Source organism: Typopeltis vanoorti, chromosome 2 (assembly GCF_054136105.1).
Source record: "Typopeltis vanoorti isolate ZY-2024b chromosome 2, IOZ_Tvanoo_1.0, whole genome shotgun sequence".
In the NCBI taxonomy this organism is placed as follows: Eukaryota; Metazoa; Arthropoda; class Arachnida; order Uropygi; family Thelyphonidae; genus Typopeltis; species Typopeltis vanoorti.
This window is the reverse complement of record NC_143550.1, coordinates 181448377-181464994: the sequence shown is the minus strand read 5'-3', so window position 1 is coordinate 181464994 and position 16618 is coordinate 181448377. Positions and strand designations below refer to the sequence as shown.

The following is a 16618-nucleotide window of genomic DNA, read 5'->3' as shown; positions in this document are numbered from 1 at the left end:
ACATTAAAAGACCTCTTTAATCTTGTTCTGAGGGGGGACCTTCCTGTTTTTATTAAAAACTTTTGTCCAGCTGATTTTTCCAAGTCCAAATGGGAAGCACGTTATCTTGGCCATATCATCAAGAACAAAATCAAGGCTGTCTCAAGTATGATGCTCTTTGCTATCAGAGGTAATTCAGTCACTGAACAGCTTCCGCTCATAGTAAATGGTACTCTTTGTTGATTTCACAATTTACTTTCATCCCTGCAATATGAGAGTAACTGAAAGATAACTTCCACAAACAATTAATCTCTTCATGGGCTCTTAGTAATGGATTAAAGTTTTCAGCAGGAAAAAACTGTGTACACTTCTGCAGAAAATGGATCCTTCACTCAGATCCTAATTTAACAATGAGTCAGTATTATTCCAGTAGCACCATGGGCCAAGTTTTTGAGAGACACCTATGACAGAAAGCTCAGTCTTTACAAACATTTGTCAAATTAGGGACAGATGTAAAATAGAAAAAAATTGAATCTCCTTGCACTTTATTCTCTACAGAATGAGGTGCTGATCGATGTTCCTTCATCATGAACTTGTACAGTCAAAGTGGGATTATGGATTCCAGGTTTACATTTTAAGCCTGAAATTAAGGGAGGTGACACTCCAGTGGCTGAACTCTATCCATCATCAAGGTATATGAATAGCTGCTGGTGCTTTTTCACATCACCTATTAAAAGTCTTTGTGTTGAAGCAGATGAGTTGGCTCTATGATTTATGTCCTAAAAATAAAGTCTCTTCCAGAGCATCCTATGTGGATTAGTCTCTTTTCTCTGCATTGGGAAGCTCAATGTCATACATCCTTTTGGTGTGCATGTTAAAGAGACTATGCAATCCATTGGCATGAATGTTGACAACATTGCCTACACTTAGCATAACAGCATTCCTCCATGTCAGGTTTACACTCCATCCTGTAGCCTCTCACTTTGTCAACTATAGAAGTCTCATACTCCATCTGTGTATCTGCAATTGTTTAATGCACTCAGAGCAGCCTACTCTGATATCTTGCCCATCTATACTGATAATTCAAGATCTGAGACCTCTCTTAGTTGTGTTGCTAGAATTCCATTAATTGCTATAATTTTACAGCAGTTGCATGCCATTCAGCTGCACTTATACATATAAAAGAAAAATTCTACCATCTCCTGTGTAATTTATACAGATCCACTGAGTTCATTATACACAGGGGACGATTGCCATCTCATCCCCTGTGTATAACCCACATCCAGTGCTTTGTGACGTTTTCCAACTGTTTTATACGAAACGAAGACAATTTTGTTGTTCAGTTGTGTTGGATTCAAGTCACATTGGAATTAACAGAAATGAGATTGCAGCTGCTAGATCAGCTCATCCTTTTCCATGTCCCATATACAGACTTCAGGCAGCTTATAAGGTTAAAGCTAATTACCCATTGGCAGTCTTTTTGGCAGGAAGCCTTGACACATTGAGCGAGATTAAGCCTGAAACTAAACATTGGCAGTTTGGTCAACATAGAAACAGAAGAGAGGAAGTTGTTCTTTCTAGTCTCCACATAGATCACAGTCATCTTATCATCATCATCATCATCAAATTCCTGCCATGTACCCTCAAGGGGTGCACAGGATATGACAGTACTACATGAAAAAATTACATCATTACTAACTTCCTATCTACAATTTTCCTCCAAATCAGTCTGTTACTTGTCAAGACTCCAACATTATCAGATCTTATATTTCTATTGTCTAAGGCACTTTGTACAGTATCAATCCACCTATATCTTGGTCTTCCTCTGGGTCGTTTTCCTGCCAACCTGGCAGAGAACACTTGTTTTGCTAATCTTTCCTCTCCCATTCTATTTAAGTGACCATACCATCTGAGATTAGCTCTGCTAACGCATTCCTGGATGCTGACAATGTCAAGTTCTTTCCTAATATCCTCATTTTTAATATGATATTGCCATTGATGCCATCTGTTCACGCCTCTAATCTTTCTCAGGACTCTCATATCTGCGGTCTCTAGTCTTTGGTCAAGTGTTTTACTTCTGACCCAGCTCTCAGATCCATAAGTTAAAATTGGTTTGAACACTGTCTTGTATACAGCTAATTTAGTGTTCCGACTAATTTCTTTCTTATTCCATATGAATTTATTCAATTGACTTCCCACGATACCAGCTTTGCTGATTCTGTTGTCTATTTCTATATTTAGTTTACCATCTTCAGTAAAAATTGTGCCTAAGTAAATGAAATGTTTTACTTGTTCCACAGGTTCTCCATTCACAACACAGTTGACATTTTCAATGATTCTGCCTATTTTCATTGTCTTTGTCTTTTTATTGCTGACCTTCATACCATATCTATTACAACAGTTATTCAATTTAGTCAGAGAATCTTGCAGACTTGTAGCGGATTTATTTAAAAGTATAACATCATCTGCATAAAGCAAAGAGCTGACATTAACATCTCCAATTTTGATATGTTTAATACCACTTTCCTTCATAATGTGATCCATATAGATAATGAATAACAGAGGGGATAACGTACATCCTTGTCTCACACCAGATTTAACATTAAACCATCTTCCTGTACTTCCTTCAATTCTAACTGCTGACTTACAACTCAAATAAAGACTAAGTATTGCTTGATATAATTCCCCATTGACTCCATACCATATAACTGCAGCGTATTGAATAGCTTTTCTCTTGGCACCTTGTCATATGTCTTTTCCAGATCGACAAAACTTAAATACAGATCTTTGTTATGTTCCCATGCTTTCTCGACTATTTGTCGTAAATTATAGATCTGATCCTGACAGCCTCTATTTGGCCCGAATCCAGCTTGTTCTTCACCAAGCTTTTCTTCCACAATTCTTCTCAACCGTTTCTCAAGTATACTTGCATAGATCTTGCCAGGAACACTCAGTAGGGAAATACCTCTGTAATTCTCACATGTAGTTTTATTTCCCTTTTTATATATGGGTAATATGAGAGCTCTACTCCAATCATCGGGAATTCGTCCCTCTGTCCAGGCTTTCTGAACTATGCAGTGCAGCCACTGTAAGACTCTTATACCACCATACTTCAGCATTTCTGGTCGAATATCATCTACTCCTGCTGCCTTTCCACATTTCAAGCCTTTGATGGCTTTTTTTCTACTTCAAGTATGGATGTGTATTCCTGACTGCATGCCTGGTCAGTGTTTTTTATCACTGTGCTGTCATCGCTGCTTGTTTCATTTAGCAGTTTTTCAAAGTAATTACTCCATACTTCAAGGATATCTTTTTCTCCTGTTTTCATTTCACCTTTATCATCTTTAATTCCTTTTACAGCACTCTTTCCTCCATTCCTAAGCTTCTTCAACAACCTCCAGAATATTTTGCCACCTTCTTGATATTTATTTTCTATATTCTTGCCAAAGTCCTCCCATGACTTTAGTTTAGCTAGTTTTTACACACTGTTTAGCTTTCTTACATTTGTCTCTGTATTCTGTAAGAGTAAAAGCTGACTTATTTCCCAGGAACTTTTGATATGCTTACTTCTTTTCCTTCACTGCCTCTTTAACTTCCTGTGTCCACCAGGGAGTTCTGATTTTTTTATCCTTGCACACAACCTCACCACATGCCTCTCTGGCAGAATCAATCAATGTTTCCTTCAGAGTTTGCCACTGAATCTCCAAGGTTTGATTCCTGTTCTCAAACTCTTTCATTTTCTTTTCAATAATATTTCTGTATTTTAGTCTACAGTTCACATCTGAGAGCTGCTCAACTTTTATTCGCTTTAAAACTTTCTTACATGTTATTCTTTTCAATATGAAATTCAATTTTATTCTGCTCAAGACTAAATAGTGATCACTTCCAATTTCAAATCCTCTGTACACTCTGGTGTCCTGCACCAGGGAGAAAACATCACTATCAACAATAACATAGTCAATGAGACTTTTCTTATTCCTAGCCTCTTCTCTCCATGTGAATTTGTGCACATTTTTATGTTGGAACATGGTGTTAGTAATAACCAGTCCATGTCCTGAGCAAAAATCCAACAGATATTTGCCATTATTATTAGCTTTGTTCTTTTCTCCAAATTTTCCCAAAATATTTTTGTATGTCTCACAATCATTTCCTACTCTGCTATTTAGATCCCCAACAAGGACCAACTTTTCCTTTTTCATTGTGTCAGTTGCTTTTTCTAAAGCCTCAAAAAATTCCTCCACTTCTACCTTAGTAGAACCTTCTGTGGGACCATAGGCACAAATAAGTCTCATTGTCCAGTTCCCCATTCTCATATTTGCCCACATTACTCTACTTGAGACTGACTGCCATTCAAGAAGATTAGCCTCGTATTTTGTGTTGAATACTATGGCTACTCCTTCTTTTCCTTGATTGTCATTGCCTGAATATAACATTTTGTATTTATTGCTCAGAAAGATCTCACCAGTTTTGGTCTTTTTTGTTTCAGTCACCCCTATTATGTCGATCTGGTACTTATCTAATTCCTCAGCTAGCTCCATTTCTTTGCCATTCAGGCTTCTTACGTTGATAGCACCGATCTTTAACTCTGGTGATGTTGAGTTAGGGTTTGTTTTCAGATTTGTTCCAGTAGCTGACTTTTCGCTGTTCGCCCTGGTTTCCTGGCGAAAACAACGGGGGCCTTGTTTAACCCGGCGACGCCCCAGCCGGCATGAAATTTTGTCATGTTGTACCATCATTTTTTATTTTGGTTTAACCAATAAGAATACAATTTGGTTGGATAAATCCCAAATTGCCAGCCCATCCTCGTTCGTTCAGTATCAAAGTAGATACCCAACAGGGTGCACCACGAGAAGGTGAGGATTGGACATTAGGTCAGAAGCCCCGGTCGGTTCTCCGCATTCCTTTAAAGGCTATGTGGAGGTCTCCTCTCAGTTATACAGCTTTGACCCTTAAGCACCCCCAGTCATTTTATACATCCTTTTTTTATTGAGAGCTTGATGACCCACCTATGTCTAAAAATGCAACTTGCACCATTTGTCATACTGTGGGGACTGTCAGCACTTCACATGAGAGAGGAATGAAATTTGTACTAGTCTAGTTGAACCACATATATACATACACACACTGTGTGCCCGTTAAGTAATGAGACAACAATTATATCAAAACAAGAACTATATTTGGAATTGTCAATTACACTGATTCAAAATAGTCTCCTTCCAACTCCATACAATGTTTACATCTGTCGTACGGGTGTTCAAAGGCACAGTGGAAGTCCTGAATGGGAACCTCCTCCAGTGTCTGGTTCACACCGTGTTAGATGGATGGCCTCAATGTCATTGAAACACTCCCCTGTCAAGGCACACTTCATCTTTGCGAAGAGGAAAAAGTGCATGAGTCAATCTGGCGCATAGGGGGATGTTCAGTCATTCAATCACACAGATCGATTTTGAAGCCAGAAACTGTTTCACAGGCATGTTGTCATGCAACAGAAACCAATTGTTGTTGTGAAACAGTTCTTTCCTGACACATCACGTGCTGGAGTACAGATATTGCGTTACTCCACTCACTGTGGTGCCCTCAGAAAAAATTTGTAGTGGATAATTCCAGCAGCATCGAGAAAAAAAACAATGAACATTGTCTTGATGATTTTTGCCACCTGACTTTCTTCTGCCAGGGAGAAAACGTTCCATGCTGTGCTGTTTCATTTCCAGATCAAACTGAAAACACCAACTTTCAACACCAGACAGTTCTTTGCAACACATCACTATCTTGATCAACTGCATGAATGAAATTTTGACAACATACAATCTGGTGATCTCACTGTTGTGTCAATGTGTGTGGCACAAACCTTGAACAAATCTTCCTCTTGTGCAAATCTCTTTCTAAGATTAATCTTGATGTTTCCTTACTGACTCCAAGCTGCACAGCAAGTAGCTTAGTGGTTGTTTGGCTGTCATAGGCAATAATTTCCCTAGCTTTTACCATGCACACACACTCTTACTTCAACAGTTGCCACACAAAAACTGCTGTGTCACCCAATTCAAAAGTTGCACCTGCAGTTACAACATACTCTAGCAGTCAAAAACTAAACACTTTTGTTACTTTTATCATCAAAGAGTTGTCCTGTGAAAAATCAAGCTCATTACTTAATGGGCACACTGTGTATATATGTTGCCGCTAAAGCTCAGAAGCCGTTAATGTGCACGTTACCTAGCTAATCTGCAGATTAACTGATTTGCTCCGTTAACGTGCGGAATCGAGAGTTTTCCGCATTTTACCTAGGTAATGTGCACATTAACGGCTTCCCTATCGTTAAAGTTCAAAAGTTTGTTTCCCTCATTTCCTTTCCCTACTCCTTCCCCCCCCCTCTCTCTCTCTCCACTTTTAGTTTGGTTTCGCCAGTGTCATATGTTTTGCAAATTCATTTCCTTAATTGTAATAATATTTCAAACCATTTGATTCTTTGTATTATAGTTTTTTAATTGATCGATGATTGATTCAACTAATTTATTGATTGCTTGATTGTATTAACTTGATTCTTTAGATATCGAAAAATAAATAAATAACATTATGTTAATTTAAGCGTACAGAAACGTTGCTGTTGTTCCAGCAAAGATCTTATTTTCACTTTAATGAGTGCCTAGTAGGTAATGTGCAGATTATCTAGGTAATTTGCAAATTACCTAGGTAATTTGAGAAATGAAAAATTTTCGGCACTTTAACGGATCACCCTAGTTAATCTGCACAATATCTAGATAATCTGTAGAATAACTGATTTCTGCACTTTAGCGGTAACATATACACTCAAGCAGATATTATCAGACTTGGAAAAATTGCATGATGTATTTTAACTGTTTACAAAGAATTTTATTTAAGGATATTTGCTTATGAATTCTATTTTTGTGTAGATAATTTGTACAGTACATATTATTTACTCCCCCTACATATCCAAGCAGTTACACCTACATACAAATTATTCTTACTATAGTTTAACTGTCTAATTGAACATCATGTTTCATAAAAAATGATGAATAAAATCAAAACACTCCATTCTCTTATTTTATATATAGATTGCAGAGTCTCAAGAAAAATCTAGTCAGTTTTTTTGGGGTGGTCTTAAAGGAGGTAAGCAGGAAATCACCCCATCTGGTAATTCCTCTCCAGGTAAGAAAATAAGCAGAACAATAGAGTATTTGTTTGGCTGCTTTATTAACATATTTAAATAATAAAAGCTAAAAGTATAGCTCACCGCAACGTCAGATTTCAGACAGTTACACTTTGAAAGACCCCCACACACACACACTAAAATTCTTTTCATATTTCTGTGTTTTTCTTACTGCTTCTTTCTGTTTTGTATTTTTCGGAATAGACTAATCATATATCAATTTCTTGATATGTACCACGTGGAGTGATTGCATGATTAAGTTTGTTATTACTAATCTCTTATCAACAATTTCATTCAAATTAGTCTTTTACTAATCAGCATTTCTGGTATTGTTGTCCAGCATTTCATTCTTCTAATGCATTTCTAGCAATCAATCCACCAATCCTTGGTCTTCCTGTGAGTCTTTCCTGCCATATTGATATCAAAGACCTGTTTCACTAACCTTTCTTCTCCCATTCTGTTTAAGTGACCTCATACCACCTTAGATTAGCCTTGCTCGTTTTGAATGTCAACAGTGTCAAATTCCTTCCTAATATCTTTATTTTTAATATGATACTCTCATTGATGACATCGGTTCAGGCCACTAATTTTTCTCAAAACTTTCATATCTGTTGTTTCCAATATTTGATCAAGTGCTTTATTTCTAACATAACTGAAAATCATTTTGTACCCTGCTACATTGTTGTTTTGGTTAATTTCTCTCTTATTCCACATAACTTTATTTAAGCAGTTCTCCAGCATACCAGCTTTGCTTATTCTGCTGTCTGTTTCCACATTTAATTTGCCATCTTCACTAAAAAAATGTGCCTAAATGGCTGAAATTTTTAACTTATTCTATAGGTTCTCCATTAAAAATGCAGCTTAAGCTTTCTGTGTTGCTGCCTGTTTTCATAGTTTTTTTAATACTGATTTTTCATGCCAAATTTGTTACAGCTATTATTCAATTTAATCAGAGGACTCTAGAGACTTCCACTGAATGTGTTTATTATTCTACATAAAGCAAAGAGCTAAATTTGATACCTATTATTCTAATATCAGGTTTAATTCACTTTCTTTCATAATGCAATCCATGTAGATGATAAGAGTAGAGACAGTGAGCACCCTTTTCTTACACCTGATTATACATCAAACTACCTTCCTGTATTTTCTTCCATTCTAACTGCTGATTATAACTATAGACAATATGTTGCTCCATATAATGTTTCATTTACCACATATAATTATAGCTTTTTCTTGGCACCTTGTTCTATAATTTTCCAGATCTACAAAATTCAGGTTCCGACTCTTGTTATATTACCATTTGGCTAGAACCCAGAGCACAAGCTGACTTATTGAATCAGTATTATAACTTAACACCTATATTCTAAAGAGAAAAAGGCCCACAAACTTAACATCATATATAAAGAAAATAAGCATCACACAAGATTACTTCTCTATCACAGGATTTGATTAGAACACACAAATAACAGCTGTCCTATATAAGCATACTTGAGGCTGAGAAATATTGTGGGAAAAAAACTTAACAAGAAGCTGGGTTCAGGTAACTTCAAACTTGTAATGTTTCTCCCATTCTCAATTTTAAAAGAGAATGGGAGAAACAATTTTAAATTAGAAAGACAATTTTAAAGTTCCCTTCTTATGTAGAAACTTTTTCCTTATCCTTGAAACAAAAATTCATCACTTTTGAGTTTACAGCATTATAATATAATAAATTTAGTTTAATCCTTTACCCAAGTGTAGGCAAACAAAGTTGGCTCCTGAATTAGTTCAGGACTGAGGCAATTCGTAGCAAAAGTGGACCAAGCTCTCATCACTCCTTGTCTCAGTATCTCCCATAATGCAAAACACATCTCCTTGCAGACATGTCTAATGCTATGCATTAAGGGAAGGGCCACTACCCAGACTGGTTTCAACCTTTATTGAGGTCTTGTCAGTAGGAGGGCAGACCCAGAAGTGGTGATACCAGGGCAGAAACAATGGAGAGGTCATATTTACTTATACAGGTTGCTAAAAGGTGTACCACCTTATTATTAATTTACTCTGGATTTAGAGAAAGATGTTGGAAGTTTATTTTCCACTTGGTTAGACTATAATAAATTTAGTTTAATCCTTTACCTAAGTGTAGGCAAAGTTTGGGTAAAGGATTAAACTAAATTTATTATAGTCTAACCAAGTTGAAAATAAACTTCCAAAAAAATAAATAAAATAAAAAAAATAAAATAAAACGAGAGAGTTTACAGCGTTTAACCAAAATACATTTGCTGATTAACATATCAAAAAGAATTGTCCAATACTTTAAGAAAATTATATATATATCACTATTATTTATACAACAACTTAGCTTCCTTTAGTTGTCTTCTTCATTTAATTCATCATCCTGATATAATGCTGAGTAAAATTCTCCAATTATTTTTGCTATACCATATCTATCTCCGATTATAGTTCCATCTCCATTTGTTAATTGAAGAATTTCTTCACCATTACGTCTGACTTCATGCAGTCCAAGAATATCCTATTTTAGAACATATTCTGATCATCATCATCATCGTCGTCATCATCAAATTCCTGCCATGTACCCTCAAGTGATGTACAGGATATAACAGTACTACATGAAAAATTTACATCATTACTAACTTCCTATCTACAATTTTCCTCCAAATCAGTCTGTTGCTTGTCAAGACTCCAACATTATCAGATCTTATATTTTTATCGTCTAAGGCACTTTGTACCGTATCAATCCACCTATATCTTGATCTTCCTCTGGGTCGTTTTCCTGCCAACCTGGCAGAGAACACTTGTTTTGCTAATCTTTCCTCTCCCATTCTGTTTAAGTGACCATACCACCTGAGATTAGCTCTGCTAACGCATTCCTGGATGCAGACAATGTTCTTTCTTAATATCCTTTCTTAATATCCTCATTTTTAATATGATATTGCCATTGATGCCATCTGTTCATGCCTCTACTCTTTCTCAGGACTCTCATATCTGCGGTCTCTAGTCTTTGGTCAAGTGTTTTACTTCTGACCCAGATCCATAAGTTAAAACTGGTTTGAACACTGTCTTGTATACAGTTAATTTAGTGTTCCAACTAATTTGTCTCTTATTCCATATGAATTTATTCAATTGACTTCCCACCATACCAGCTTTGCTGATTCTGTTGTCTATTTCTATATTTAATTTACCATCTTCAGTAAAAATCATGCCTAAGTAGCTGAAATGTTTTACTTGTTCCACAGGTTCTCCATTCACAACACAGTGGATATTTTCAATGATTCTGCCTATTTTCATTGTCTTTGTCTTTTTATTGCTGACCTTCATACCATATCTATTACAACAGTTATTCAATTTAGTCAGAGAATCTTGCAGACTTGTAGCGGATTTATTTAGAAGTATAACATCATCCGCTTAAAGCAAAGAGCTGACATTAACATCTCCAATTCTGATATCAGGTTTAATACCACATTCCTTCATAATGTGATCCATATAAATAATGAATAACAGAGTGGATAATGTACATCCTTGTCTCACACCAGATTTAACATTAAACCATCTTCTTGTACTTCCTTCAATTCTAACTGCTGACTCACAACTCAAATAAAGACTAAGTATTGCTTGATATAATGCCCCATTGACACCATATAACTGCAGCATATTGAATAGCTTCTCTCTTGGCACCTTGTCATATGCCTTTTCCAAATCGACAAAACTTAAATACAGATCTTTGTTATATTCCCATGCTTTCTTGACTATTTGTCGTAAAGTGAAGATCTGATCCTGACAGCCTCTATTTGGCCTGAATCCAGCTTGTTCTTCACCAAGCTTTTCTTCCACAATTCTTCTCAACCATTTCTCATGTATACTCGCATAGATCTTGCCAGGAACACTCAGAAGGGAAATACCTCTGTAATTCTCACATTCAGTTTTATTTCCCTTTTTATATATGGGTACTATGAGAGCTCCACTCCAATCATCGGGAATTCGTCCCTCTGTCCAGGCTTTCTGAACTATGCAGTGCAGCCACTGTAAGACTTTTATACCACCATACTTCAGCATTTCTGGTCGAATACCATCTACTCCTGCTGCCTTTCCACATTTCAAGCCTTTGATGGCTTTTTCTACTTCAAGTATGGATATGTATTCCTGACTACATGCCTGGGCAGTGTTTTTTATCACTGTGCTGTCATCACTGCTTGTTTCATTTAGCAGTTTTTCAAAGTAATTAATCCATACTTCAAGGATGTCTTTTTCTCCTGTTTTCATGTCACCTTTATCATCTCTAACTCCTTTTACAGCACTCTTTCCTCCATTCCTCAGCTTCTTCAACAACCTCCAGATTATTTTGCCACCTTCTTGATATTTATTTTCTATATTCTTGCCAAAGTCCTCCCATGACTTTTGTTTAGCTAGTTTTACACACTGTTTAGCTTTCTTACATTTGTCTCTGTATTCTGTAAGAGTAAAAGCTGACTTATTTGCCAGGAACTTTTGATATGCTTTCTTCTTCTCCTTCACTGCCTCTTTAACTTCCTGTGTCCACCAGGGAGTTCTGATTTTTTTATCCTTGCACACAACCTCACCACATGCTTCTCTGGCAGAATCAATCAGTGTTTTCTTCAGAGTTTGCCACTGAATCTCCAAGGTTTGATTCCTGTTCTCAAACTCTTTCATTTTCTTTTCAATAATCTTTGTGTATTTTAGTCTACAGTTCACATCTGAGAGCTACTCAACTTTTATTCGCTTTAAAACTTTCTTACATGTTATTCTTTTCAATATGAAATTCAATTTTATCCTGCTCAAGACTAAATAGTGATCACTTCGAATTTCAAATCCTCTGTACACTCTGGTGTCCTGCACCAAGGAGAAAACATCACTATCAACAATAACATAGTCAATGAGACTTTTCTTATTCCTAGCCTCTTCTCTCCATGTGAATTTGTGCACATTTTTATGTTGGAACATGGTGTTAGTAATAACCAGTCCATGTCCTGAGCAGAAATCCAACAGATATTTGCCATTATTATTAGCTTTTCTCTTTTCTCCAAATTTTCCCAAAATATTTTTGTATGTCTCACAATCATTTCCTAATCTTCTATTTAGATCCCCAACAAGGACCAACTTTTCCTTTTTCATTGTGTCAGTTGCTTTTTCTAAAGCCTCAAAAAAATTCCTCCACTTCTACCTTAGTAGAACCTTCTGTGGGACCATAGGCACAAATAAGTCTCATTGTCCAGTTCTCCATTCTCATATTTGCCCATATTACTCTACCTGAGACTGACTGCCATTCAAGAAGATTAGCCTCATATTTTGTGTTGAATACTATGGCTACTCCTTCTTTTCCTTGATTGTCATTGCCTGAATATAACATTTTGTATTTATTGCTCAGAAAGATCTCACCAGTTTTGGTCTTTTTTGTTTCAGTCACCTCTATTATGTCGATCTGGTACTTATCTAATTCCTCAGCTAGCTCCATTTCTTTGCCATTCAGGCTTCTTATGTTGATAGTACCGATCTTTAACTCTGGTGATGTTGAGTTGGGGTTTGTTTTCAGATTTGTTCCAGTAGCTGACTTTTCGCTGTTCACCCTGGTTCCCTGGCAAAAACAACGGGGGCCTTGTTTAACCGGGCGATGCCCCAGGCGGCATGAAATTTTGACATGTTGTACCATCGTTTTTTATTTTGGTTTAACCAATAAGAATACAATTTGGTCGGCTAAATCCCAAATTGCCAGCCCATCCTCGTTTGTTCAGTAACAAAGTAGATACCCAACAGGGTGCACCACGAGAAGGTGAGGATTGGACATTAGGTCAGAAGCCCTGGTCGGTTCTCCGCATTCCTTTAAAGTCTATGTGGAGGTCTCCTCTCAATTATACAGCTTTGACCCTTAAGCACCCCGAACATATTCTCTTCTAATCCAATGCTATAGCTGTTCTATTTCTCTCTCTCTCATACATATACTATTTGGAAGTACAAACTTCACACAAGCATACTACTGCCTGGCATGGAAAATAACATGCTGACGAAACAAAATTAAAATCATCGCTTGTTCTGTAAACAAACAAGACTACAGTTGTTTAATGGCTTGAAAACGTCATCAGAAAGTTTTTATATATAACATTAATAAAGAAATTTATAATTACAAGAAATAATGCATTTTCACTATACATTTAGGAAATGTTTATATATAAATCTAAAAGATATCATCTTCCCTTTTATTTATTTGTTTATTCAAAATTGGCTAGCACAAAAAAAAAAAAAAGATGATCTGATATCACTAAATAACAGCTGTCTTATTTAAACATACTTGAGGCTGAGAAATATTGTGGAAGAAAAACTTAAAAAAAAGCTGGGTTCAGGCTACATAGAGGTTGTCAAAATCAGATTTTCACTTTACAGCAAATGGTTGAAAAAATGGTAATATAACAAAGGTGGATAGAATGAAACTTGTTGTTCTATGTAAATTTGGAAAAGGTTTACGACAAGGTGACTGACCAGAGAAAAATTTTCAAAATGCTACAGTTATGTGGGGTAAAAGGAATGTTATACTGAACAATACACAGCTTATGTTTAAGTTAAGTCAGCAGGTAGAATTGAAGGAAATTTGATGTAAAAATCAAATTTCCTTCAATTTAATGCCACTTTCTTTCACATTATGAAAGAAAGTGGCATTAAACTTGATATTAGAATTCAAGATATCAGACATAGCTCTTTGCTTTATGCAGATGATGATGAGGTATTCCTGTACATATCCAGTGCAAGTCTCCACGATTCCCTGATTAAATTGAATAACAGCTGTAACAAAATTGGCATGAAAATCAGTATTAGAAAAACCTTAAGTGTGAAAACAGGCAAGAACATAGTGGACTTCAGCTGCATTCTCAATGGAGAACACACAGAACAAGTATAAAGAATTTCAGCTATTCAGGCACAGTATTTAGTGAAGATGGCAAATTAAATTTGGAAATATATAATAGAATAAGCAAAACTGGTATCATGGGGAGCCAATTGAATAAATTTATATGCAATAAGAGAGAAATTAACTAAATCACTAGCAGTATACAAGACAGTGTTCAAACTGGTTTTCAGTATGGATCTTAGAGTTGGGTTAGAAAAAAGCACTTGATCCAAGATTAGAAACCACAGATATGAAAGTTCTGAGTAAAATTAGTTGCCTAAACAGATGGCATCAATGGCTTATTAAAAATTAAGATATTAGGAAGGAACCCAATGTTATTAGTTTTCAAGAATGTCTGAGCATAGCTAATTTAAGGTGGTATGGTGTCACTTAAACAGATTGGAAAAGAAAAGATAAGCAAAACAGGTGTTTGATGCCAGGGTGGTGGGAAAAAGACCCAGAAAAAGAAGAAGATTGAGAGCTAGGTGGACTGATTCAGTCAGATACTTGAAAGAGACCAAATCTTTGTCAGCAATATCAGGCCTCTGATTAGAAAGGTGGCTGTCTTGCACCAAGCAATGAAAATTATACACTGCACAATTAAAATAATATTTTAATTGTACAGGGATAATTTTCAAAATAAAATATGCAGTTATCAATCATACGTGATTATTTGGACAGGCATTACAGGATCATTGGCCAAGAGCTTCCATAGAATCCAAGGTGTGCATACTGACATTCATAAAGATCCATGCCACTAGAACAAGTAAATAAATACATATATGTATGCTGAAATCCTGCACGTTAACACATCCCATGCAATTTTGGAAGCATTTCCAAATTTGACTATACTAATAACTCTATGGTTCTGTTTTCTTTGCCATTGCTTTTGAATTTTTTAAGCCAGATAGCCTTACTTTCCAAGCAGTTACATCTTAATTGCATATCCTTTATATCTGCCTAAAGGTGAAACCCATACTCATAATTTCATCATTGGTAACTATTGTTCCAGGAATATATCAGCAAAATATGCAAATAATATTAACTTGATTTTGTGACTGATATCACTGACAAAGATTAAAAACAAAGAAGACACAGTCAGTTCCATCAGCAAAAAAGGGCATGGCATCAGTGTTTTGGGATGCTAAAGGTATTTTGTTTATTAATTATCTTGAAAAGGGTAAAACAATAACCGGGGAATATTATTATGATCTTTTAACCAGACTAGATGAAAAAATTCGTGAGAAAAGACCTGGTTTGCAGAAGATAAAAATCATCAGGACAACCTGCCCACAAAGGTGTTTTGGCAATGGGAAAATTAAGGGATCTGCACTATGAATTATTGGAACATCCACCCTATTCCCCAGATTTGGCTCCCTCTGAGTTATGTCTCTTCTCAAAACTAAAACTCTTCCTCGCTGGTCAGCGTTTTTCTTCAAATCAAGAGGTGATTGCAGCCGTAGAGGGGTATTTTGCAGATCTTACTGAGAACCACTACAAGGATTGGATAATGGCACTGGAGCATTGCTGGAATAAATGTATTGGTCTTAATTGAGATTATGTTGAAAAATAAAAATAATTTCAAAATTATAAATTTGTTTTTTCATTGTTATTCCTAGAAATTTTCACACCATCCTCGTAAGTCTGGAATATTACAGTGTAATAAGCATAAATTTTGGAAGAATATCGCTGAAGATTTTCCAACTGTTGCATTAGTTGATTGCAGATCACATAATTGTGAAAATTAACTGCAGTGAATTACTTGAAGATTGTGGAGCTACAGTGACTTCGTGTTTTCCAACAAATTGATACCCATTAGAGATTTATAGAGGATAATTGTTTTGAGATGAGAAGCAGCTCAAGATCTGAGTAGTTTGATATAATTATAAGTGCCTTAAAAGATCGAACTTTGAGATCTGATAATACAGTAAATCCTCAATATAACGGACTAATGCGGGCAAGGGGATGTTCGTTAAATCCGAAAGTCTGTTATATAATAAAGTAGATTTTCCGAATATAGGTCTATAAAATGCGTATGCACATAAAGCATTCATCGCGAGTAAACAAATGCACACTACTGGGCATGGCTAAGCGCACTTCTGAACGTTGGCCAGCACATGTTAAAACTGCCGCAGAAAGTCACGACAAAAGAACCAATATTACAGCACGATTGATGTGATCACTTGCTAATCATTCGCCGGACATGTTTTATGGGTGACGACTCATTTATGTCAGCTAAATTACTACAGTGTTTTTCCAACATATGATGGCCCATTAGCCAAAATTTTTCAATATAACAGGAAATTAATAATTAAATTAACAGGTTATTTTTTGTTAAAAGCAAATCTTGGTTAAAAGCATTTTAAAATTAACAGGGTGTTAATTTTCTAGTGACATATGGACTAGAAATTTTGTCCGTAAAATTGAGGATTTACTGTATTTGATACAATAGCTGCTCCATCCTTTCCCTAATCATTATTACTTGAATATAACATCACGTAGTTATTATTTAGAATATATTATGTTTTTTGTTTCAGTAACACTTATTGCATTGTTATAAAAGTATCGCTTATTGCATTGTG

The 16618-nt window shown here is 35.9% G+C and overlaps 1 protein-coding gene across 1 annotated transcript in view; it reads left to right on the top strand.

The window, feature by feature from the left end:
• LOC150109709 (uncharacterized) overlaps positions 1–16618 on the top strand; it is a 288439-nt gene that overhangs the window by 203565 nt on the left and 68256 nt on the right. The window contains exon 14 of the mRNA XM_090403014.1: positions 7050–7143. Within this exon, the coding sequence (XP_090259140.1) occupies positions 7050–7143 (94 nt within the window). The remainder of the gene's footprint in view (positions 1–7049; positions 7144–16618) is intronic.